The sequence below is a fragment of the Eurypyga helias genome, unplaced genomic scaffold (genome assembly GCF_000690775.1).
Source record: "Eurypyga helias isolate BGI_N326 unplaced genomic scaffold, ASM69077v1 scaffold14207, whole genome shotgun sequence".
Lineage (NCBI taxonomy): Eukaryota > Metazoa > Chordata > Aves > Eurypygiformes > Eurypygidae > Eurypyga > Eurypyga helias.
Genome location: NW_010260056.1, coordinates 20,964 through 46,862, shown reverse-complemented (window position 1 = coordinate 46,862; position 25,899 = coordinate 20,964). Strand labels below are relative to the sequence as shown.

The 25,899-nt window shown below is 34.7% G+C and overlaps 1 protein-coding gene across 1 annotated transcript in view; it reads right to left on the bottom strand.

Moving 5' to 3' along the window:
* Window positions 1-25,899, bottom strand: part of DENND1B (DENN/MADD domain containing 1B) — a gene marked incomplete at its 5' end in the record, with an annotated part of 72,970 nt that overhangs the window by 28,636 nt on the left and 18,435 nt on the right. Inside the window, 5 exons of the mRNA XM_010154909.1 lie at window positions 3,083-3,184; window positions 10,773-10,898; window positions 18,751-18,852; window positions 20,369-20,414; window positions 25,459-25,559. Of these exons, the coding sequence (XP_010153211.1) occupies window positions 3,083-3,184; window positions 10,773-10,898; window positions 18,751-18,852; window positions 20,369-20,414; window positions 25,459-25,559 (477 nt within the window). The remainder of the gene's footprint in view (window positions 1-3,082; window positions 3,185-10,772; window positions 10,899-18,750; window positions 18,853-20,368; window positions 20,415-25,458; window positions 25,560-25,899) is intronic.

The following is a 25,899-nucleotide window of genomic DNA, read 5'->3' as shown; positions in this document are numbered from 1 at the left end:
TATCTCAGGAAATGCATTCATTTTGAGATTGAGAGCGCCCTTGGTTGACTATCCCTTCCAATGAAAAACTAGTAAACCCAGCGCTACTCTTGGATTTTAAACTGACTAAAGACAGAACTACCCTAATCATTAAATTATTTTGAATTCTAAAGCCAAAATATAGACCATGTGCACTGTAGATGATGTCGTGGCACTAGTGATAAAGGGTGAAGGAGAAGAGATAAGGTTTGTGAGCTAAACCAAATCATTTATTTGGGCAGAGTAAAAATTCCAAGTTAATTCACCCATTACTAAAAACAGAAAGTTGGTAGAAGCAAAACCAACATCATAAATACATCTTCCACACAATAACAGTTCAAGATCTTGCAAGAACAGAGCTCAACTCATAAAACTGGTAAATGAAATTTGAAATTACTAATAATTTTTAAAGACTTAGGATTCTTCAAGTCCTAATCCTGCATTCATTCTTTATTTTTCTAATTAACATTCTCCACCATTTTAGGAACAAATCCAAATAAATGTTGCAGATTACATTTTTTAATGAGATAGTTGAGCATTAGGCTTCATGCTAATTCTAAGAATGAATTAATATTTTCCCTGGACACTCATCAGAACTATTTGACATTTAAGATGTAACTATTAATTGCTTATGTTTGCAGCTTGAAATAAAAATTTGCTACCTTCCATGTTACCCTAATTAAGGGGGAGCCTTTCTAAGACTCAGAAAAAGCAAACAAACAAATAGCACACATAATAATACAAATATCAAAGATGTGGGGGACAAAAGAAGTAACATAAGTATAAAGTCTAAGTGTACAAACATCTAATCTGAAGCAAAACTGTCATATACAGAATATTTAATCATGACATAAGATTATTTAAGAACTAAATAATAGTTATTTCTTTTTAAGAAAAATATTTCCTATATTATTGAATAGTTTAAGAAGAATGATAACCAGCGTTTTTAAAACTAAATCCATTCAGGGCAAAAGACAGCTTTAGAAAACTAAAGCCAGAAAACTGCAGCAAACTGAACTTCACACGCCTCTCTAGTTGTGATCCATATCAGGTATTTATCATAAATTACTTCTATGAATTTCTGGAAAATGTATGTTTTGCATAAACAGCTTGGTGTATTCTGTTTCAGAGCAATGTAAACAGTCCTTTCGACTTCCAAACATGTGAAGTCATCAACCTGATTTAAAAGACATCTCCATAATTTGGAAGTTCAAGAGAATAGGTTGAGGTTGAAAGATAATCTAGGCATGTTCCCCACCAAAAATATCCTGTCTCAATTTTCAGTAAAGAGTATGATGCTTAATAAGGGAAGAAAAAATACAAGTGTTAATAAAAATGAGACACAGAAATGGACATTATAATCCCTGAGGAATAAAACTCGAGTCAAAAAAACACCTGGATTCACCTCTGTTGCACAACTCTAAGGAAACCAGCACATATATTGAAGTAAAATAGAAAAACTGAGGTCAAGAAAGCACAGTTGAAGTGAAGAGTAACAGTACCACTACTTAAAAAAAACAAAGGTTGGGAAACATGCTGGTCTGTCACTTTGCCCTTAATTTTATGAGTCTTACAAATAGATTCTGAGGGCAGGGGGTGGGGGAAATGGTAAATGAGTAAATGGAAAGGTATAACACAGGAGTTATCAAAACACTGGTTCTCACAGATTCTTTGACAATTCATTGTCTAGAGAAAGGAAATGCAATTCATCTATACCACAGAAAAGTCTCTTGCATGCATCTCAAAATACCAGTTTACATGAAATAAGAGCAGAGCACCTGAACAGTACACCTGAAATTTAGGCTGGATGAGGACTGGACCAAAAAATGAGGTAACAGACTGCAATGAAATGACAAGTGTCAGGGTGGATGTGTCATGGTAATTAAGGGTAAGCACTGGGACTGATCTTATTTACAGGTTAGTTAATGGATTTGGTACCAAAGACTGGCATGTGCTAATTTGGGGATATCATTAATAGAAAGCACACCAAAATGCAATACAAAGCAAAAAACAGATAACATTGAATATAAAAATAGTTTGAATGGGAGTAATACAAATAATCAATTCCACAAATTGTTCTGATAATGATTTCCTGGTGCTTTGGTGAAAAGACACTGTAACTTCCAAAAATTTTAAAGAGTGGTTAAATTAGAGAAATTAATATGGTTTAATGTAGGAGAGAAGGGAAGAAGGTTAAAAACAAAGAAAGAAAAAAGGACAGAGGAAAGATTTATAAAATGGCAAGAATAAAGCTTATTTGTCAGTTAAGGCCAAAAGGGAGTAGTTAAAGTACCTATTTTTTGCTTGCTCTGGGTTTAAGGCTGATTCTAAGAATTATTTTCTGCTTAAAAGATTTTCCAGAACAGAATAAAATACAGTTTAGTCTTTTTTTCATACAAACAACTTCGAAAACAGCTTATTTGTCAGTGGGAAAAACTGGAGAAGATGCAGCTGGGCTGTGGATGAGCTGAAAAAGTAGAAGTAACCTTCACAACAGAAACTGAAGGAATGAAAAAAAACCTACTACTACCACTATTAAATCATACACATGATCAAAACTGTTACTATTTCCTAATCCTCTAAAATATATTATTTCCTTTAGTTGACATAAAATTCAAACAAGCTATAAACAAGCTAAACTAAATCTGTTTAACTGAACACATATTAAAATGTAATGGGTAAGTACTGAGCCACAATGACAAGCCCGTTCGTTTCAGTGGAGTTACACCTCTTCCTTACAGGTGAAGATATTGCTTTAGTAGTAGTAGTGTGACAACAATTTAGACACATTGCATGTAGGCATCTCTGTATTACAAAAGCTGACTGGCTCTGAAAAGATGGTGCACTAGCTCTGGAACCTGCGGTTATTTTTTTGTTGAGTTCCCTCCCTCCTTTTTAACTACAACTGAAGATTTAAAGGTACAAAAAAACCGGGATGACTGTACACAAAGTACTTGTACTTACAATTTATTCCAGTTTCATAAGTTGACAGAAAAGAAAACATTTAAATATGGGTATGTTTTAAAAGAAAATTATTAAACATGGGTCATTTACCCTCTCATACCTGTTTAAACAGTTGAAGATTAATAGCAGTTTCCAGGAACTGCTTAGTAGTACTGGAACGATGCTTCACAAAACTGTTCTCACAGAAAGTTATAGGCTCTCCCTAAAAAAAATGTAAGCAGAAAAATTTAGATGGTAAGCAGAGTATGCAAATATGCAGATTTAAAATTTCTGATTACAAATTTATTTATTTATTAACAGTCAATACATACAAATATTCCCATTCAAGCAATCTTAATAAACATATATCCAATTAAACAGACGTAGACAACAACAACAATAAAAGACCAAAATCTTCATACAATATTTAAATAGTTCTCAAAATACATGTTGCAACTGAACCTCTGGTTTATGAAGTCAGTCTACAAAATACACATTGCAAGGAAAAAGGAAGTGGTTTACAGTCACCTTTGTAGCACTCTTCATTAAAAATTTCAATGAAGTGGTTCAAATTTTGAGGAAGAGCAGGTCCACTGCTTCAAATAATTTAATTTTCAGGATTCCTCTGATTCCCTGGCATGCTAAACCAGCAATACCAGTAAAGCAAAACTCTAATTCAGTCCAAAAACATGTATCCACACCAGTTACTTTTTATATTTATTCTACCAAAACATAAGACGACTGATAAATACACTAATAATTTAACAGGAAATTATTGAAATACACATCTATTTTATTAAAAAAAAAAAGCTGCAAACTTCTGGGAAAATTGTTATTGAGAAAGTCTGAATAGATAAGATTAACATTTAATACAATAAAGTGTATTTCCCAACATGGGAAAGTGGATAGCCCATAGTTACTAAAAACCCTGCACCAGAACACTTTGATGATCAAAGAGGATAGTCATTGAAAATGAAGGGGTTTTTGAAAAAATTATTATTGAAAACAGCAAAAAAAAGATGTTAGTAAGACTATTTATAAACAATCAAATTGACTCCTATGTTACCGCCTAATTTCATTTAAAATTTGCTATCTTCAGTGTGCACAGACCACTGGACATTTCTGATGACCATTCTCTCCAATTCTGTTATTCTTGTCAACGGTTCCTGATAAATACCTGGAGCTGTTTGACTTCGCTGGATAGGCACATTGCAAAGTTTGTGTAGTGATCAAGACACATGAACTGATTTCGACATAATGCCAAAAGGCCACTCACCCAAGTTTACAAAACCAAAGTAATTACCAGGTTAGAAACAATTACCAAAGGTCTCAGAGAATTTGGAATCCAGCAAAATGCCACACCCAGATCTACCATTTTACTACCGAATAGCTACATGCACAGTGCAGTCCCACAGCAGAATACAAGACACCTCAGCCATTCAAAAGGAAAACGATGAAAGACAGCTGCTAGAGTGATCTTCGCAACAGCTCCAACTGTTAGCCACTTTAAAGACAAAATTATTCATGCCCATGATCACCACAGCTTTCTGCTCCTAACCCTTTTTAACCACACATGCTACTTCATGTATTTTCCTATCATTCTGGCTGACTCGGTAGTTACGTGCTTCCAGACTTCCAAACTGGCTTCTGCACGTGACCTGGGTGAGCTTGGTGGAGTAGTTCTACGTCGTTCCTTACTGCTCTGTACACCTTGCGCTTTGTTTTTAAATGGTTCGAGTATGATCCAGGTGATGTTGCAGTAAAAACCCAGTTTTGTAATTTTAAAATCCTATTCTTACACTGTCAACAGCTTCCCTCCTTTTAAGTCTCTTTTTAAGAGGTCCACTCCTACTCAGCCAAGTACTTCAAAACAAGTCAAACATGAACTTAAGTTTTACATCCTCACTTCTCTGGGGAACCTTGGATTTTAGAAATCTCACTGAAGGAGCTAGAAACTATACATTCACCTAACATAATCCTTCCCCTTTCACAGGGTAGTTCAAATGCTGCGATATACAAATTCATCCCAGTACAATATGTAGCCTGTCTACAATATATCATCTCCAGGAGAAGCATCCAAGATACTCCACCTACTACCTATTACTCTGACATAACTGGTGAACATTGTACATGTGTGGGACAGGCTGGATCTGCCAGACAGCTTGTAATGTTTGTAGTACTTTAAATAGCATTGCCTTCCTGACCCACTTTGCATTAGCTATTCTTGAGCTCCTAAAAACTCTTGTCTTAAGAAGATGACCCCAAGCTATTTAGCAAATTCAAAGTACATCAAAACAGATGAAATAGTCTCCAGTGAGCTATGGTGGTACAAGACATAGTGTTCCTGAGGGCAGACTCTCTTCTCAGATCTGTCGTTCCTCCAAAAAATTTCAAGGCAGCAAATTATAAGAACTCTTTATTTTTATATATGTATATATATGTATGTAATTTGTTGATGTTACACAAAGAAATTATTTCTGGAAATACAGAGGCTTTGTGAGAGTGCAAAACTGACTGAATGATGGCTCGTGACATACTATGAAATATTAAATTTAGGGCTAAAGACAGAGAATAGTATTTTCAAAATATACTATTTGAAAAATAAAAACTAAGATATGCCTCCACTGCCACTTTCCCAACTGTCTTGGAAAAGATGAAAGAAAAGTAGGAGAGGTTATCTCCCAGCAGAAAACAGGCATGCTCGCTCTGCCTTTCACATCAGCATGGGAAGAGAGAGCAATCAGATAGTTTTACTTGATGGCACTTCTCCCAACCTAGCCATGTAACAGAATGCCAGGAAATGGTAGTTCAACACACATTTTTAGTGTATGGCTGTAATATTTTCCCAAATACTTTCCCCTTTAATCGTTGGATGCTTCAGATAGCAAGCACTCATGCTCTGGTGCATCTGTTCCCTTATCAATATAGTTCAGAAACAGAATAACCAAAGCTATTCCTTAGCTGAAAATTTATTTAGATCTATAAAGAGTTCAAATCCAAAGTCATCTATTTTATTTGAACCTACTGATAACAAGGTTGCTTTAAAAATTTGAGCAGGTTTAAAACTCCTACCTGTTCAGCACATCAAAAAGAGAAAATCTGTTGTAACCTGTAGAAATTCCACACTTTTCTCAGGGTATCAGCTGTAATTTTACTGAAATTGCATTAAATAATATGGTTAACTCCTAGTTCTTTTATTTGTTCAAGGCTCTGAACAATAAAATTGTTTTCGAAATAAAACTTCTACAAATCTTCAAGATTATTACTGTAAGCACAGAGCATTTTAAAGTGCTATTAAAAAAATTAATTATTGAATCAATATAAACAAAAAAAAACCCCGCTATAGAAGAGTTTTGTACATAAAGCTTGTAATATTCTTGTTTCTGCAAATTCAACGGGGTACCTTTAGAAACTGAGTTTGAGAGGAATGCTTTGCTGACTTTTACTACTAGACCATCAGTGGCCCCCGTCGTTCATATCTACAAGGTACTTTCAAAACAGGTTCGATCAAAACCCAGTAGGGACTCTATACTGAAAAGTAAACAGCTAATACTCAGACCAAACAATCTACGCCCAAACAAGGTATCTGTCCTTTTAACAACAGCTGCTGTAGAATTTTCTTCCCCTTTCTGGAATTTCTTACTCTAAGATACATTCACATTTTAAGCAAGCTATTTATAATGACCTCAATGGAAGGTGGAAGCAGTAAGCTAAAACAGCGTGATTGTTTTAAAAGGAGAAATAATCTAGATTAGAAGGTATGCTTGTGCTGATTAACTTGAACAAGAAGTACAAACCTTTTAATTCTTTATTTCAGAAAACATTGATAACTCTCTAGCATGAGATACTATTTGCACTGCTGCTATAATTAATATTGTTTCATACAGTAGCTCTTGCTTATTATATGAAGAATATAATGAAGGTAGGTAGGTATGGGCATAGCTTCTTCAGTTTTGTATATTTTTTTGTTTAATTAAATTTTAAACACCATTTTGGTTTTGATATTAAAATTCCTCTGATTAAAATCAAAGGAGTAAAAAGCTGAACTTTCATCTGCTGTCATACGTTCAGAGAAAAAGGCCAGAGGATAACTGAGTATGACCTATGATTCTACCCAGGAAGGTGCCATTTAAAATTATAAATTAATTTCTGCAAAATTTGGAAATTTCCTGCAATCTACCCAAAAAAAAAGATTCAGATATGCTGATACTTCCTATAGTCTCAATTAAACCCTACAGTTCCTACAAGTACAATCTCCATATTAAATAAAGGACTGCTACAGTCCTTAAGACAAATTAAACAATATAGTTTCCAACATGTAAAATAAAATTCTTAGGGAAGTCACAATAAATAGGCATTATAGATATTACACAGGGTGGTTTTGGATTTAAACACAAACTATGTTCTGGCATTTCATTACTCTTTCTGTTTCTGTATTCTGCTGTACTTTTATGCCTAACTCTTGAGGAAAAAGTAAACAAGTCAATGTGCATTTCAAGAAACACCTGTCCTTAAAAAGTTTCATTTTGAAACCCAATTATAAGCAATGATTACTTACCCATTTCAAGTAATTCAGGTGCATTCTGAATCTTAATTCTTTTTTTCCCTAATACAAAATTTAATTGTATTGTTTTGATTTACTGCATACTGAATACAATACTTGCATTTGTTGGAGAGCTGATGTCACTACTTAAAATAACATCAATATTGGCCTAAAGCACTCCAGCATTCATTTTAAGTGAGGTCTGACAGGTTGTGCTATCTTCAAGCTGGAAGTTATCTTGGCACCCCAGCGTGCTGATGAGACCATGAACTCCTACTGCTGAGCATTCCAGAGCAAGCCATTAGTCTTTCTCTTCATTTCTTAATTTCTGATGTGTTTGCACAACTGCATGTGTAAGGCCCATTCTCCCTAGCCATCACACGAGGTCTTAAAAAGTTTGACTGGCGTGGATCTTGCCTAGTGTAAGGAAGGATGCCTAAAAATTACCCACAAAGAATGTGTAAAGTAAAATAGCTAGAAAAAACACAATGTTGCACATACACTGATTGACACAATGACAAAAAGATTACAAGTATGCAGTTTGTACCTAACTCCCACCCATGCATACAATTCTGAAACATGAAACACGCTGTAATATTCCATGATAAATTGTTAAATACTGGAGTACCTAAAGAAAATAGATGTAGCAAAACGTTCAAGGCTAATGTGCGACCACCCAAAGCAAGCATAATCTGGATTTGTGTATACATTTACACAAAGCAAGAACCACTTATCCCACAACACACTGATCATTGCAATGCCTCAGCTGGGTTAGACTCCTGAGATCAAAACAGTTTATGTTCACTGACGTTGCGGATCCTGCAATGGCTCACAATGCAGCTGCTAGTTGGGTTAGTCTAACTGTGCCCCGACCCATTCTATAGGCCTTTCAACATTCCAGGGCTCCTTATAGCAAAGCAGTTTGAATGGCCTCACTGCCACTCCCGGAGAACCCCCGAAGTCCATGTACAGTCCCCGTTATAAGGCATCACACCCAACGTATCAAAATGGATTGCAGACCTCTACGTGAATGAAACCATATACAAAACCAATGTAATTCACCATTCCACTGATGAAGTTTTCTTGTGGATTATTTTTAGGTCATTTATCAAATGGCAGCAAAGCAAATTTTTTCAATCATCCCCACCTACCATGCATGAACTGGATTCCTTCTGGATTAAACTAAAGCAGAAAATGAACTCCAGCTGGTCCCAGATATTCAGTATGCAACACCAGACTAAAGTAAGAACTACAATAGAGCTAGAAAAGCACTGTGTGAGGACATAAGGTCCTTAGCACCAACTGTACTGTTTTGCTCCACAGATCCATTCCTATTATGCAATATTTGCTAATGTGAGGTGTAGGATATTATAAAAATACTTTTTATATCAATTTGACTGATTTATTTAATTCAGCATTGTGATTAAATCAGAAAAACACAACCATTTCCACTTTCCTTGGAAACTTTTACTGGATTAAGTTTTTTATTATCATTTATTACAGCAAAAAATATGAACACCTTTATTTATTTCATGTCATATTTCCTGTCTGTATTAGAGTAGTCAAATTTTCCATATGGTCTTTTGGAGTCCCATGAACCCCTTTCAAGACCCCTGAAGCTTCCCATTTTCCCTTCACCAATCATTTTTTTGCAATAATTGCTAGACGTTTGTTCAAGACATATTGGTATACCGAGGAGAATCTGTCCTATGCTGAAAACAAACAGTTGCACAGAATGAGTGTTCAGTGTGATGAACAGCGTTTGGATTGAAGAGAAGTGTTGGATGAGTACAGACACTATCAAAGCTGTTCTTTACTCAAAGTGAATATTAATGACAGTTGTTTCATGCTTCAAGTTAAAATCGTACAGAATGCACTGCTGCAAGGAAAACAGTTCACTTAAATATTTTTCAACTTACAAGCAATCAATAACTACCCAAAAACGCTATTTTTCATCAGGATGTTTGCAATCCTAAAAATGGTATCTCAAAACCTCTTAATTCTTGATTCTGAAAATATGGCAAACTTATTTATAGCAAAAATATTTCAAACCTATACAGAAAATATTCTCATTTAAGTAGACCCCCTACAGATTTTCTACATGAATACTACTAGAGCTCCTGAAAGAATGCAAATAAAGTCCATAGCTATGGTTTAGATTTCCTTCTTAGATCTAGCATCACAGAATCCAAAACAAAGGGTAATATTTTCTTTGCAATAACAATTCACACCTTTTGAGACTCCTGATAAATGGTCCCAATACAGTCAAATGTGATTTGATTTTTTGAACTTCCAATTCACAGTGCATTAAACTGAGTTCAGAAGGCACATCTAAAATGACCTGACCAATCATGGGACAACTCCTCTGCTTGCCAGCAGAATTCTGTCTGTTAAGATATTCTGAGGTAACTTACCTTTAAAAAAAAAACAAAAAACCCACACCACAACAACTTGATGCCTCAAGCAAGGACCATTTTCTCCTAACAAATCTTAGTATTTATCTAAATTTCTTAGACCAACAAACATTCTATTTTCGGAATCATATTCAGCCAATGTGATCTCAATGCATTTATCAAATGGAACTAGTATCGGTAATTTACAAATACTGTAGGAAAAGATTCTGGAATGAGAGATGAAACAAATCTCTAACTTGCTTCTGATAAATTATTTCATCCCTAATAGGCTCAATATGTGCTACCCTCATAAACCAGAAAGGGTGAAAGCCCATAACACATTAATCTACTGTGTACCAGCAAAACATCATAAAGTTCTGATGTGATTTAATGGGTTTTCATTTCTCCTAGCTTTTCAGTAGAATCAAGGTAAGTTGACGATAGAAGAAATGCATGTTTGACTCGTATCTGGCTTCTGCTAGGAAATAAAAAGCTTCTGGCCTCAAACACAGCAAAGTCTCTAGACAAGTACACTGAAAAATGATGAGTCTGAAAGGCAGAGTCTCTTCAGTTCTTCACATTCAACTAGAGAAGCTGTAAGTAGTTTCATTAATACAATCTGATTTTATACTAAGTAAACTATAAAAGTGATACAAATAAGAAAACAGATTACTTTGGATGAGCGTTTACTTCTCAGTACACCTCATCCTAAGGAGGTGGTAGTGTCTTCTAAACTGCCAATGTATCCTTAGCATAGCGTAAGATCTAAAACATTTTCTTTGAAATGTTTCAGACATTTCATATTTTCCTTGCAAAGAATGTGACTGTGCTCTTATAAATTAAGGAAAAAAAAAGGAGTAAAGAAGTAGCCTTACTGGTTTGTATCTTAGCGCATCTCTGTAGGATCCAAAGAGTGCTGCCTGTGCCCGAAGAAAGGCCTTGGCTACTCCATCACCCGTAGCTGTAGACTGCTTTTTCAGTCTATTTTTCAAGGCCGAGACCTGCACGACAGAGTGGAACAGTTAAATTAACACCTCAGAAATTGGTACAGCGAGGTATGAACCCAATCAGCAGGCAAACCACGGTGTCTACAGGTCAGCCAAAAATTCATCCTCATCCTTGATAGCTTATCTTTTTAACTGCAAAGAGCACCTGCTGGTCTGTTAATTGAAATGAAAGCGGGGGAAGATGGTAGAGTGCTAATGCAAATTGGTTTATGGTCTCTTTTTTTCACAAGGCCTCTTGACATAAATAAGCTTAATTATTTTACAGTAAACTGCGTGTGAGCCACTTTTCTTCAGGTTTTTTTTTCTCAATCATAACATGTACCTACTTGTTTTGAATGAAGACAGTAGGCTATTTTTTATTTATGACAGGAAGGTTTATTTTTCAGGACTCTTAATGGTCACTTACTACTCAGTTTTAGGGCTTTTTTGAAGTCAAATTACTATCTTACATCATTTCTCATGTACCATGGGAGTGTCTGCTAGTACTGTCACATAGCTGAGACAAGTTTGTTTCAATTCAGTGACAACATTGTCTTTAGAATTGTTCTAGAAGATAAAACCTGTGAAAGAGGAAAAAATAAGAATCATACTTAAAAGACACACCCAGGTTTTGGTTTGTTGTTTTGTTTTGGGTTTTTTTTTAAAGACTATTCTTATTTTAGCGCTTGACTTTTTCTGAAGCTGGTCTTCACTTACTTGGCAAACAGCAATCACTGATTATATAGAATTGGAGAAATATTAGAAATACAGATTTAGATGTTACATACTTGGAGATACTTTAGAGAAAAATCATGTCACTATGGAATTATTACAGTATTCTTTAATTCAACATATCTTTACCCTCAGTTATAGTCTACAGTCTCCTAATTTTCAACATGGGAGATATCTGGAAAAGCCAACTCCAATTACATTTCTACATCCCTTTGTACTGCCATATACCAAATAAAACAACATTTAAGGCACTAAAAACTATACACAGTAACATTTATAGTTACTCTTTAAACCGGACATTATAAACACAAACTATCACCAAAACAGCTTTTCTTCTTACAGAAATATATGCAAGAACAAGTATCTCTTCATTTCTTTATGCAAGCAGTCCTGACTGCTCTTGTAGATGATTGTAATTGAAGTGTCAACCTAATTAACAACTAAACTTTGAATAATGCTAATGAGAACTGAACACGGCATCAGAGAAAAGACTAGCTCTACAGGTGATAAACCTTCACAGTAGTGACATTTTCCAGTGTAAAGTCACAGTTACTGTGATCTGATCAAAGGCAGAGACCCCCATTGGGTCCAATTATAACTATAGTTTTGAAAAAAAAAAAAATATTGAGTTATGATGTTCATAATCTATGCAGAAAGGCCTTTACAGTATAGGTCTTTTCCCCATAGCTGTGATCTTTTCAATTTATATCCAAGCTCCATAGATCTAGATAAAAGTTTAGAGCCTGGTTCGTTTAGCCCATGGAAAGCATACACCAAGGCTCATTTACGTTTCTTCCTCAAAAGAAAAAAAAAAAAGTACAAGTCCGAGTACAAAAAACAGTTAGCAGATCAAGGTTGAAAAAATAAATGCATGTTTTGGATTTTCTTTTGTTCTGTACCGTACATTATTTTAAATTTAGTAAAAATAAGGCTTATTTAATATCCTCTGTATAAGGGAAATGCGCCCATCAACGTTAACTCAGTTTCACTAAAACAAAACCAGTAACATGAGGTCAAAGAAAGAACTGTCAATCTTAAAATGTTACCTCTGTCATGACAGACATAGCATCTTCTAAATATGAGGGGGAAAAGTAGAAAATCTTCTACATTCTTTTAAAACTACGTTCTTCTAAATAATACCTCTTGAGGTTGGGGAATAATGGCAGACTATAAGGCAGGTTCAGAGAAGAAAGGGTTAAAGATGATGTAGAACAGAGGAATTACACCACAAAGTGGGGGATGTGAAGGAAAATGGTATCTTCTGATTTTCTCAGTTCTGCCAGGCCCTAACATGAAACAACAAACAGGATGCTTTAGGCAAAAGTGTGTTAAAAAACAACAAATTTCCCACTACACTGCAGTATCGATACATTATTTGTTCAACAATATTAAGAACATCCCAATAGGCTGGCAGTTTGAAGGGGGTTCTCCAGCACAAAAATGTGTAAGTCAGACACACATTTTTTGTGCTGCCATCCTGAAGGGAGCTGTAACCTCAAAAAGGCTATGCTGGAGTTCAAAGAAAGTTCCTCCAACTTTTGCTTCTCTCAGCAGGCTATGCTAAAAGGCAGGAAGAGGTCTATTAGGTTATTCCACAGAAGTGCCAGGAACACACTGCTCTTCAGAAAAAGCCTGCAGAGATAATGTGTGCCACAATCCTGACTTCCCAGGCATCACAACCAGAGTCCTGGCTGAAGCACCCTTGAGACCTGCCTAGGTTTCCTTCAAGCTGAGGTCAGCAAACCCGCATGCAGAGGGACTGTGCTTTCTCAGGGCTTACTCCCACCAAGTGATGGCAAACGCAAGCTGTGCATTTGGGTAGGGTGCCGGCAAGTTCTCCCAGTGCACCAGTTTAATCAAAGATAGCGTGATAAAGTAGTCATTACAGTCAATACAGAGGTACAGATAAGACAGTGGGTGCTTTGAACCACTTGGGACTTGGTTCATAGCAGGATTGTGATCGCATAGATCCATAACCTAAAACCAAGAAGTGAGACACCCCTTTGGGTGACATAATTAATAGCTCTTAAAATTTCAAAGAAAACGCACAGTGTTGGCACCAAGCCAAAAAAAATACCGAACAGCATTTTTATCAAAATCTTTTCCTCATATATGCTTTAATCTGTCTATCTATCTGATTAAGAACGCCAATTTTTTTTTCTCCCCTTCTTTGCATGTCTTAAGCAGAAATAGCCTCTTACAAAGTTTAAAAATAAAGAACTGCAAACAAACCAACCACAGGGGTTAGAATTCTGTTAAAATTTATTTCTGGAAAACACTAGTGATCTGTTTCAGAAATGGTATTATGGATTCACACTAGAAGCAAACTGGTTTTATCTTCTCCTAGCAACGGCTTCTCGTAGGAAGGTGACTTCATTGGACTGCTAAACACAACCACTGAAGAGCAACCGGGGTTTCAGGAAGATTGAAATCAGTACAATAATTTTTCAGAGATTTAGAGTCATGATATAGAAAAGTGATTTTTCTTTCACATGTAAGTAAGTATATCTAAAAACCAGAAATATATTGAATTCATTTTTTAAAAAAGCATTATTTTTCAAAATAGCCAACCTGTGTCTTTTCTAAGATTCCTAAAATACAACTATGTGAGCAGAAACAAAGCATGACTAATATCTCTTCAACAGTCGTGTGAGTAGAAAAATAGACATGCACATAAATTTAAAAAAATAAATTAATAAAATGGTGTAACTATTAATCAAAGCCTTTGCTCCTGCAAAACCTTTAAGCATGCATATAAATTTAAGCACATATAGGAGTATTCAACATGTTTGTCACCTGAGAAATGCAGAACCATGCACTGGGTTTCCCAATGACTACCGCATCTCTGAACAAAAAATATATTCAGGTATTTCTCTGGTATCAGTGACAGTTGTTATGCTTTAAACTGTTTTTTTGGTGTTTCCCATCAGACTACATCACTAAAAAGTAAGCCCAGTCTCAACAACCAAAAAGAAAAATAAAAAGTGAGATGTCAGAGAAGAGAAACGAAACAAAAACCTTACAACAAAATAGAATGTGATATGATTTAAATCAATATTGCTAATTAAAAGGTTTCTACATATTTGATACTCTCTATGCACACAGGATTTAGGCATCTCAGACAGCCCTCTAGCATTTAATCACAAATAGTCATTTAGACAATAACAATTACTTAAATGCAAATGTTTTCAAAACTAGTTGTACTTTTCAATCTTACGTTCTAGCCTCGAAAGTAATAGAGGTTCAACAGAGTCTCAGTTCTAAGAATTTATTCAAAATAAATAGTTGCCTCATAACACTACAAACACTGCTGACTGCTCCGAGTTTCTAAAATACATTAGTAATATTTTTGGCTATTTTCTAAGGGGAAAACATAATTTATTATAATATTTAAATTTTACAAAAAAACCTTTTTAGTTGCACTGTACACATCGACCATAAACTTCTTTATAATATTATTAATCATCATATTTTAAGAAATAATGCACTCCCAGTAACTGTTTTATAAAGCACACGTTTAATTTTCTACATGAATTACAGCCTACTTCTCAAATGCTACTTTTAGAACTGTAATGTTCATATGACCAATTTCTGGTGTTAAAAACCTGTGACTTTAGGAATCTCAAAACTAAAACCTCATTTAGATTCTGCATTGCATCACAGTGTGTAGGCACCACATGCAACAAAGACTACACACCTTTCAACAGCTCTGTAGATTTTACGGTTAACAATATTTAATGACCACAGAAGATGCTAAAAACCTATAAAGCCTATTGTTTTCTGAAGGTCACATTTATAAAAGTTCTGCTTAATCTATGGTGAAGTAAGTAAGAGTTGGTTGCTGCACGTGATACTCTCAATTCTCCAAGCTTTTTTTAAAAGTGTTCAAATTTGAGCAAAGGAACAGTCTTTCTGTCAGAGTAAATTGCAAGCAGGACGAGGCCCATGGTTTATAAATTTGTGCCTATGGTCTCTGCTAATTTTTATACATCGCAAACGTTCTTTGTCTAACATCTTACATTATCTAAGTGGTTGATCTAAGTGTTATTGTATTAGGAATTTTACTCCCACCAAAGTAGCTACTTATTTTATTTTAATCTTTTATTAAAAATTAATAGACAAATTCACAATGAAATGATAAAATTTAAAATAAGGGCTCTTATCAGAAGAGAGGAAAAAGAGGGGGTTTCCCTCACTCTAAGAAAACAAAGGATTCCTGAAAGTCTTGCACTGATTTATTTTTCCAATTTTAAGTACCTTAGGAGTAGCGGAACTGCTACTGGCATGGTAGTATTTCTAACAGTCAATAAATCTAAAATATTATGTGTGAATATTGGAATGAAGCCATTAAGAAGATTACAGCATGCAACGCAGCAGAGGGTCCACATGAAAAAAGGACAGGTAATTCAGGACAACTGTGACCACTGACCTTTGCACAGTCAAGACCACTGGTCAGTCTGACAGAATAATAGAGTTCACATGCATAGAAAGTCATCTAGCCTGTAACTATAATTTAAATGTTTAAGTGAATGACTTAAAAATGCCTTTAAATCTCAGCTGATTTATTACACAGTTTATTAGACAATACCATATAATAATGTTTTTACAATCTTAAATTTATCATTTAAAAAAAATCACAATCAGAGCATTTTAATAGACATATTACTTATAAATGGATAAAATATTATATACCTATGTTGTGAGGAGATCATCAGGCTTATTGATCAAGAAAATAATTACTCAATCTCTTTCAGACACAACTAACAGTTTTAGAAAACCCTCTGAAAATGCTGCCTTTCTTTTGTTGGGCTGTTAATCAACCTGGAATCAATTTTTGAAAGGGATAGTAAGACTAGAAATGCTTTTATATTTTCAGTTCTTCATTCTATTTTAACACCCTTACAAGTACTGACTATATTTTTTCATCATAAGTTTTACTACCTTTGTACATATGCTTATGAGGTTTATTTATATAGGTTAAAATGCTTCACATATGTAAGTAACTTCAACATTTGCTTTAACGTTTTAAGCCTAACTTACCATTTTGACTCTATAGACCTGTGTCTTTTACTTTTTAACTGAGATGTCAGCAGTTGCACTGCCCCTCATGAATGCAAAAGATCGACTAGAATTTTGTCATTTTATGAGCCAAACATGGTCGTTGTCTGTGCCTTTTGTTTCAGGTTTTCCAACTATAATTGTGTATGTTCTCCATTAAATTGTTTTAATTAAAGTACTTTACAGATTGAAGTAGAGGAAGAGAAATATTCAAATTAAAAGCTTCATTATAAATTCGGCTGAAATTCGGCAAGTATAATTTGCATAAAACATAGTTGTTCTGTTTTGTTCTATATCAGGTATGGAATGAAATATTTTAAGTCTACAGTATAGCCTGTACACTTGGATAACCTTCATTAACATTAATAATAGTAACATGCATATATCCTGGGGGAGAATATACTTCTAAAAGTCTGAAGATCTGTATTCCTGTTTTCTTTCTGCTAGCCTACTAATTCAGAGATCATTTTCATAGCATCTGTAAAATACATGAGAAGTCCCTCTCATTGCACAAATACTCATTTTTACTGTTAGAAGGACCTCCAGCTACAACTCCAGTATCTTATGGAAGATGATGACTAATTCTCAATTCTGTATCTAGGTATTATTTGACAAAAGGTATGTATGTCAGTGACATTATAACCTCAACATTATTCACTGAATGCAAGGTCAGTTAAAATTACTGATGCACCAGAAAATGACCCATTTGAATTGTTATACTCTTGAACAGTAGAGTACAGTCAAAATTAATTTATATACACGTATGTATGTTTTTCTATACTTTTTCATACACTAACGTAAAATCACAAAATGTCAGAATAATTTTTAGTTATCCACATTTCTGAACTATAGTTGATACTGAGTCAAGACTGACCAGATCATCTATGAAAAGTCCAGATTTTAGCATCATTAAAATCAAAGGGAACTGACATTAAAACAATCATCAAGTGTTTGATTCCTATTGTACCAAATATATACAAATCAGCAACAAAACCAAAAAACATAGTAAGACACTACACTACAGTGCCTTGCTTTGATTGACACTTTGTTTTCATGATTTACCATTTCAGAAAACGTAACTGATTTCACATTTTGATATAAAATTCTTGGTGCTGACAGCTATTTGTGATAGCTTGAGCACCTATAACTAAAGAATCAAAACAGTGGTTTCACAATGATACTCTTTTAAAGCTCTATTGGGAAAAAACAGATAAATGTAATTTGGTAACTATTTAAAATTATATACAGTATATGTTCCACTATAGGCAATAAGAAAAAAAAAAAAAAAGGGGGAGGGGGTGCCACGACACCCTCTGAAAGAACAGAAAGAACCAGCACTTAATTTATCATCCTTTACAGACAAAAGACAGTTTTTGTCATGTCAAAAGGATCAGATGTCTTTTATGACAAACTGGGTTTTCAGTTTAATTTACAAATAGAATTCTAAGTAAGCAGACTTTGCTCTGCCAAAGCAAATGACAAACATTATAGGTTTTCATTTTTTTTGCAGGAAAGAAGAGATTAAAATAAAAATGAAATAATTTAGAGAAAACAAATAAATGTTTCAGAAAGTTGCAGAAGATCAAAGCCTGAATTTTCTGACCCCAACTGTACAAGCATTTATTATTATATTGACCAGTGCCATCAGATCATTAATTAAAAGGAAAGCACTGGCAGGTGGCAGGGAAGCAGAAGCTGATAATTGGCCCCCTTCTTTTTGCCTTCAAAAACTCTCTCGTTCTTTTGCAAGACATGCCAGTAGGCAGACAGAAATGCCTACTTTGTAATATAATGATTAAGATGAGATGAAGAGACTCTTGTGTTTAAAGCAGCTATGCCTAATGAATGCAGCTAGCTTTATAATTATGATCCTACTTCTACAATAAGGAATATGATGTTCCATTCAACATCTCCTCAACTGTCAGAAAGGTAAATTATCTCAAATATAGGCGTCTACACTCGGTGCTTTTCACCCCCTTATTCCTTTTATAGCAGTTAGCAAAACCAGGCAAAAATAATTACTACTAATTCAAGCACCTATATAAGAAAGAAAGAATGAAATATCTGTAAGACTCACCACTTCACCAGGTAGGTTGTTCAGGTCATTAAAAGGGGTTTCTAGAGTGTTTGTGTCAACATTTAGCAAAACCACATCCTCCAGAGATCTATTTTTTACTTTCTGTTAAGAGGGGAAAAAAAATAGTGAAAAAGAATTTCACTACAGCATCTTCCTGAAGTCCATATTTATTATAATATGCTAGACCAGAAGCAATTATTTTAAAAGGGACAATAAGGGCAAAAACATTTTGAGATTTAGATCTAGGATTTCTAAATTAGACAGAGGATTCAAAGTAGCTTTTGAAAACACTTCCTCTTTACCAAACAGTAAGGTTATATTAATAAATCAATGAAATACAAGCATATTCAATAAATGAATTCTTTAAAACCAAGATTTACACAAAACAGTAAAATATATTGGAATCATAGATATCTTGTAACAATACTTCATTCTCATATTTGTGAAAGATAGGATGTTAATCAGATAATCAGATGAAAACCAGATAAATCTAAGTAATTATTTGCAGCTTTATGTAAGGCCCAGAGATGTGATGTCTAGTAGTATTACAGAGGAATGGTTGGAACAATCTTTCTTCAACGGACTCGACTAGCAGCTAAGAACTAAACAATTTGTTTCTTTCAGGAAAAAATGTTACACTACTTTTATATATGGTCCTACAATATGACATAATAGTGCAGTTGAGGAAATAATTCCAGAAGGAACTGAGTGACTTCATTTTCAGAACAAGCCTTTCTGTTCCGTTATTTTCTGATGGAATAAGGTAAAAGATCCTAGTCAAAATATTACAATCAATGTACGCAGATCAGAAGGACTTGATTTGAGAGAACAGAAGGCTATGCCTAGAGTTAAGAAGCGTACATGAAGGCTCTTTGTCAGAACACAAAAGTGCTAGTAGCTCAGACTGGGGGAGAACACACCTCATCAGCTTAGTAAATGTGAATTGATCCTTAGAAACTGCTTTAGCAGACGTGTAAATCAAATAAAGTAACTAAATCAATTATCCACTCGGCATGATAATCAAACTACACACATAGGCTTAATGGTGCCATCAAATGATTATGGAAAGAGGCAAAGCTATTTATGACCCAGCTACTACTTACCACTTAGGTGAGTTCTATTGATTGGTACATTTAAATCTGAAAAGGCTACCTCTTGCTTTTTGGCAAAAAATACTCATTTCTAAATTATTAGTCATGAATGTTATGGGATAAATGTTAGACTCAGATTTGCAGAGGGACAGGAATGTAAATTATCTGGGAAATCAGAACGATGCTGAATTCTGATTGATGGCAACTCCAAAATAAATTTTAACTGGTTTTATTATTGGGAGAATCTGTTGCTGAACCACTAAAATTGCAGGAAAAAAGCTACTATTGAGCTATTAAACAGAAACATAAATCATGATGTAGCACTTGCATGTCTCCATAAAACACGCCAAAAATCAAGATTTCAATGAGGGACATTTTTTACTTTGTAAAACACATGAAGCTTAAATTTTGTACTTCTGTATGCTAAACACCAGGGTTCCTTTCTGAAGCACTGCTGTTAAATCTATCACTGATTGCGCAAACACACCTCATGCTTACCAGCACACAGAAGTGTAAAGTAAACTTACCTCTATTAAGCTTAAGTGAACGCCAATTAGATAAGGCATTGGTGCACTAAAAAAAAAAAAAGTGGAAGAGACTAAATTATTGTTTTAAGTACCAACTACCACAACATTTGTGGTGAACACAAATATTTAAAATCTTGGCACATACAGTCTCTAGCTAACATTCACTGTTTAAGCCTGTATTAAAAGTACACAGCCACTACTGAAATTTTTACTAGACAAGGGATTTTTTTTTTTTTTTAAACACTGCAGTAAAGATGACCACAAAAGAAAGGGCACTGTTCCTAACTGTGGAAGTATAAGCAAGATGATGCGCAAGGCTTGCTAACTGGCTTGCCATACTTAGTTTCAATAACCAACCGTACTGCATGGCACAGCTAACCTAGCGGATGTTCCCAAAGTGGTCTGTCTCTAGAACCAGAATAACTTTAAAACACCATTCTGGAGAACATGGTACCAGCTAGCAGCACCCCACTGCAACGCAAACATCATCAACACCACTTTTGGTCTGAAGATGCTTCTGAAACCCTTCCTCCATGGGCATTTGGAAGATGTAAAATATCCTATCTAACTCAAGATCGTGAACTTCAATTTGGATAAGGCAAGGAACTATATTCTCAAAAGAAATATCCACACAAAGCCTCCTGAGCAGGATCTCCAGCAGTATGCAAGCAAGAAAATGAATTCTAATTTATCGTGGTTTCCTATTATCTTCTGTTTCCTCCTCTAGTGAATGTGTTCTGGCAACATCTGACAAAGAATATATCCAGTATCTAGTGCTGAAGGGAAAAAATCACCACACTTTTACATACTGCAAGATTACTAAAAATATTCACTCCAGAGGAAGTGAGCAGTGGACAGGCTGTTTTTAGAAAGTTGGTGGGAAACGCAAATCTGTACACACCATGGATTAGTCAATTCCTCTCATTAACAATATGCCACAGGAGAGGATCGCAAAATAAGAAGCCCAAAATCCAGACAGACTGAGGCCGAAACAAGCTTGTATCATGTTTATACTATCAAAATAAAGGTTTGCTTAGACTGCAAACTGTCACGGCTTAGGTTTCTAGGCAATGGGGCTTCCAACAGGGGAAACAGAGTTTGCTACATCCCCACACATCTTTTTTTTTTAGCCCAACACTGAAAAAGTTTTGTACCTCCTGATGACTTCATCCAGACTAAAGCCTCATGCCTTTGTGGACTGAACACAAGTTCCGTGAAATCATAAATGGATGTCCCTCCAGAGGAGACACACATTTATATACAGTGGAGAATCAGACAGCTTTAAAACACACTAGAATTTTAAGAACACTTTATACTACGTAATATATTTACCTAAGCCAATGAGAATGACTGACATGTAACTGAGGGTCCTTCTGATGAATAAGCAGCAAAATAGATCCTCGGGTCCATCACATCAGAGTTATCTTAGTGTTACAACTAATATGAGCTGGAGAAACTCTGGTGAAAACAAGCGCTGTATCATCCATACGTTTTATGCACACTTGTTTTCTTGTACACTGACACTGTCCTAGCAGCCTCACCAGGCCTGTACTGACTTAAAATAGCTGATGGCTTGCTCCATTAATAAATCCGTCATGAGAAAGCGTAGCGTGCAGCTCTTTTCTACAGAACAAAGCAACAGCTACATCATTACAATTTTGAGAAGTTAACAGAAGAAAGTTACAAAGCTAATTAGATGAATCTTGAAAAATCTTGAAATAAAAATTATGGGTATGGAAGGTCTATTTGATCATTTTCAGAAAAAAATGAACTTTATTACTGCTAGATTCTGAAGCCTTAACAGCAGAAGTTTATAGTATGTACATGAAATTGTTTACTGTGATTCTACTGGGAGCTGCTATATAGTTTCTCTCTTGCTTATGCATGTTATTACCAAAAAAGTTATTAATAAACAGCATCACTGTCCCAAATTATTACTATGCTATACAAAACATGCGAGTTAATTGGACAATAATTGTCGGATACTCACAAAAATAGGCATGCTTATATCCCAATTCAGAAGAGACCAAATCTCAAAAAGATACGCTGCAATTGTAACTTAAATTTTCTACTTGCATTATATTCTTAGCAGAGCATGAGTAGAACAGATGCTTTATCATCCACAGACAAAACTGTCATACATTTATCAGTGTCTTAGTTTGCCAAGAAACTACACAGAAATTTGATAAAATTAGCTTTCTCTTTTACAAAAATTAATTTTATTCAAATATAATTAGTATATCAATGCTCAAACTCATTTTTTGTAAAAGCTTTCTTGAAAGCCAGCCACGTATTGGGCTGAGGGCAACAATTTGCTTACTTAAATGTAGAAAATAAATAAAGTCTTAAATATATTCAGAAAAGTCAATTTTTTTAGTGAGTCTGCTGTGTTTTCTTCCTCTAGACTTAAACAAAAATTATTTTCACTGCCTAATATTTTGCTGTCTTTCAGAAAAAGAAATTTATTATGTCTTCTTTTTTTGATGGTTGTTCTAATTCTCACATTGGAGTTCTCGTAATGGAATTAAAGGCCAAGGTAAGTTACATGGAGAGAAAAAAAGGCATCGTGAAATAAATAAACACACAGTATGTCCCTACACTGGACCGTGCAAGTACTTGTAACCTGGCCAATCTTAACAGCATTACAGTCCACAATGATGCTCAGTACTGGTGGGTTTGGACTATTTTAAGAACATTTATTACATTATGTCTAAAACCAGCCTGTATATCAGGTTGCCTGATACAACCTAAGAGGCTTTTTGATTAAAAAAGCATGTGAAAGAATTTAAATATTTTTTTAATATAGATCTGTTTTACTCAAAGATACAATTTCCTTTTTTCATGCCCACAAAATATATAAACTCTGAAATCCTAACCCCCACAGAAATACATAATTTATCTTTATGAAATGTTGAAGATATATAGTCCAACTCATAAAAAAGAAAATGTAAAAAAAGGAATTACAAAATTATTTTTTTAATTTTAAACTGACATGACCCTTTTGGACTGCACACTAGGTCTGGCCTAGCATAAACCTTATTAATTCATCAAGGTTTTCTAACTTGATATATCATATACCTATGAAGAAAATGTATATTAGAAAATATATATAGAAAATATATTTATTCACTGTTAATATGCCAAAACATGGGGAAAGCAAAGTGTTTTATGTGTTTTTATTACACTATACCAACATGTCTCACAAAACAACCATTCAAACTAGACATGAGCAGCAAGATGTAAATGAATAAAAACCTGAGTTAAAAGGTATGAATTACAGTTACTATGGTAAATTCATCAACTGTGCATTTCCTTTCATGAGCTTTATCTTTCCATTTGAACATCTCTAAAAAAAGGGAAACTTTTTTCTCCCCCCTCTATTGTACTACTGTGAAAGAGAAAACGGGATATAAATGAGCTTTACAAGTTTAAGAAACTCCATGCTTCTTTTTAATGAGTAAAAAAAATACTCAGGTCAAGCCATAATGACCTAGAATCTCAACTGTTATCATCATCAGAAGCAGCTGTGTACAGCATCTAACATTATTATTTCTGGAAACATTATCTGTGCTTAGGAGGGGAAATAAAAAAAAAAATCTTCTAGTATTCAGGATGCACTCTGTAGGGTACAGCTTGAATAAAGGTGTTGATCTACGTTCTGAGAACAGCATTTATGGATGATACTGAAGAAATTACAAAGCTTCTGGCAGTAAGTTCAAGTAGTACAAAAACTAAACACATACATCCAAGCTCTACCCCCACCTTGGTGCATTTTATCAAAGCTAGGAGGGAAAACAATTAGGAGAGAGTTTCTTCAAAAGAAAACTATCATTATAGATGAAAGGCTTAGCTGTAGTTGAAAGTAACAGGAGGATGGGAGAAGAATATTTTATTTCTTTTAAAAACAATAAATAATATACATATGAAGTATAGGAGTGAACAATCACAGAAAAATATATACAATGGGAAAATATTGTAAACTTGAGGAACGACTACAGAAATGATTTAAGGAAACATAATGAGAATTTCTTTGAAAACCAGAAGTTTAACAGACTGGGAGGAGTTCAATGGAACATCAATATTTATAGGTTCCAGAAGGAAAACAAAACAAAGACCAGGAAACATAGAAGCATAATTTATTTCTGTGAAGAAAAACATCAGTTAGAGAAGCACAAACATGTGCAAAGGCATCTGACTTGGACTCAGTTTATATATATGATAACAATTACTGGTCTCTAAAATGGCTTTAAATGGTTCATTATTCCACCACAGATCCACAGGGTCTAGTTAAAGTGAAAGTCTCCAGGGATGGATGTTCCTGGTTTAGGTGCTTTAATGGATACTCTTGTTTGGTATCTCTGACACTACTATGAATAAAAGAAAGTAGAACTCTTCTTAGCCTGAAATATTAAAACAGAAGCATGTGGAAACCATCCGTTGAAGGATCAGAAGTGACTCAAAAAGTGATTCTTTCTTGTTCAATTTAAAAATTTGCCGAAAGCCTGAAGTCTGTCATGTGAATAAAAACACATAAAGAGAAGCAAAATTCTTATAACGAAAATTTTGAAAGTAACAAAAGGAGACTTCAAGCTCTTTCGGGAATGTGTTTGACAGAACCCTGAACCTGGCTGAATCTAAAGTATGAAATCATTGTATAGACCTAAGAGAAACACTGATGCCTACTAACGTTTGATTCCAGAAAAGCTGATCCGCTTTTTTCTGACTGCTTCTGTAAGTATAATTTATCTCAGGTTAAAATAAATGCCATACAAAAGAAAACCATAACACAGCTGCATTTAAATTATTAAATGCATTCTCTTAAAAATAAAACAGGAACAGTTATAAACATGATTCTAAATGGTGCATTGATAGTAATCAGCACTGTAATTCAAGGTACCAATTAAAACACCACGTAAAGACATGCTCAAATCTCTCTATTAAGGCAGTCATATTTAAGCATTTGCTCAAGTGCTGTCATATACTGGATCCTGTATATTTCATCACATAAGCAGTTAGTGTTTTCATCAGTTACTCAGGATTACAAGACAAGCAAGAATCTCAGAAATGGGGTAACAGGTTAGCAGTCTTACCAGCAGTAGTCCAGAAGATGTGGAGGAAGCACTGGGATGTAAATGTGCTGCCAATACATCGGATACAACAACGCAGCTGATGCATGAACACAAGCAGTTAACTAAAAATAGAAAGAAACATATAGAATTGGCAGCAAAAAATATGAAGAAAATTAAAAAAATCTTAACTTTCAGACAGGTAAGAATCTTAACCTCCCCAAACTGCCTATTTCAGCATTTTAATTACTTTTAATTGCTTAAACACATTTATGAACTGTGATACATGTATACAACATTTGCAACAAGTCAGACTAACAAGTCAGTTAAAAGTTAGCCCAGTTCAGCGATTTCCTTAAGAAAAAGAAAACAAACACGTAGTACTCAATGTTTATCAAACATGGGTACTGTCACAAACGCAGAGAACTCGAGTGCACCCCAGCTGGACTCGGGTCCGCTGAGTGG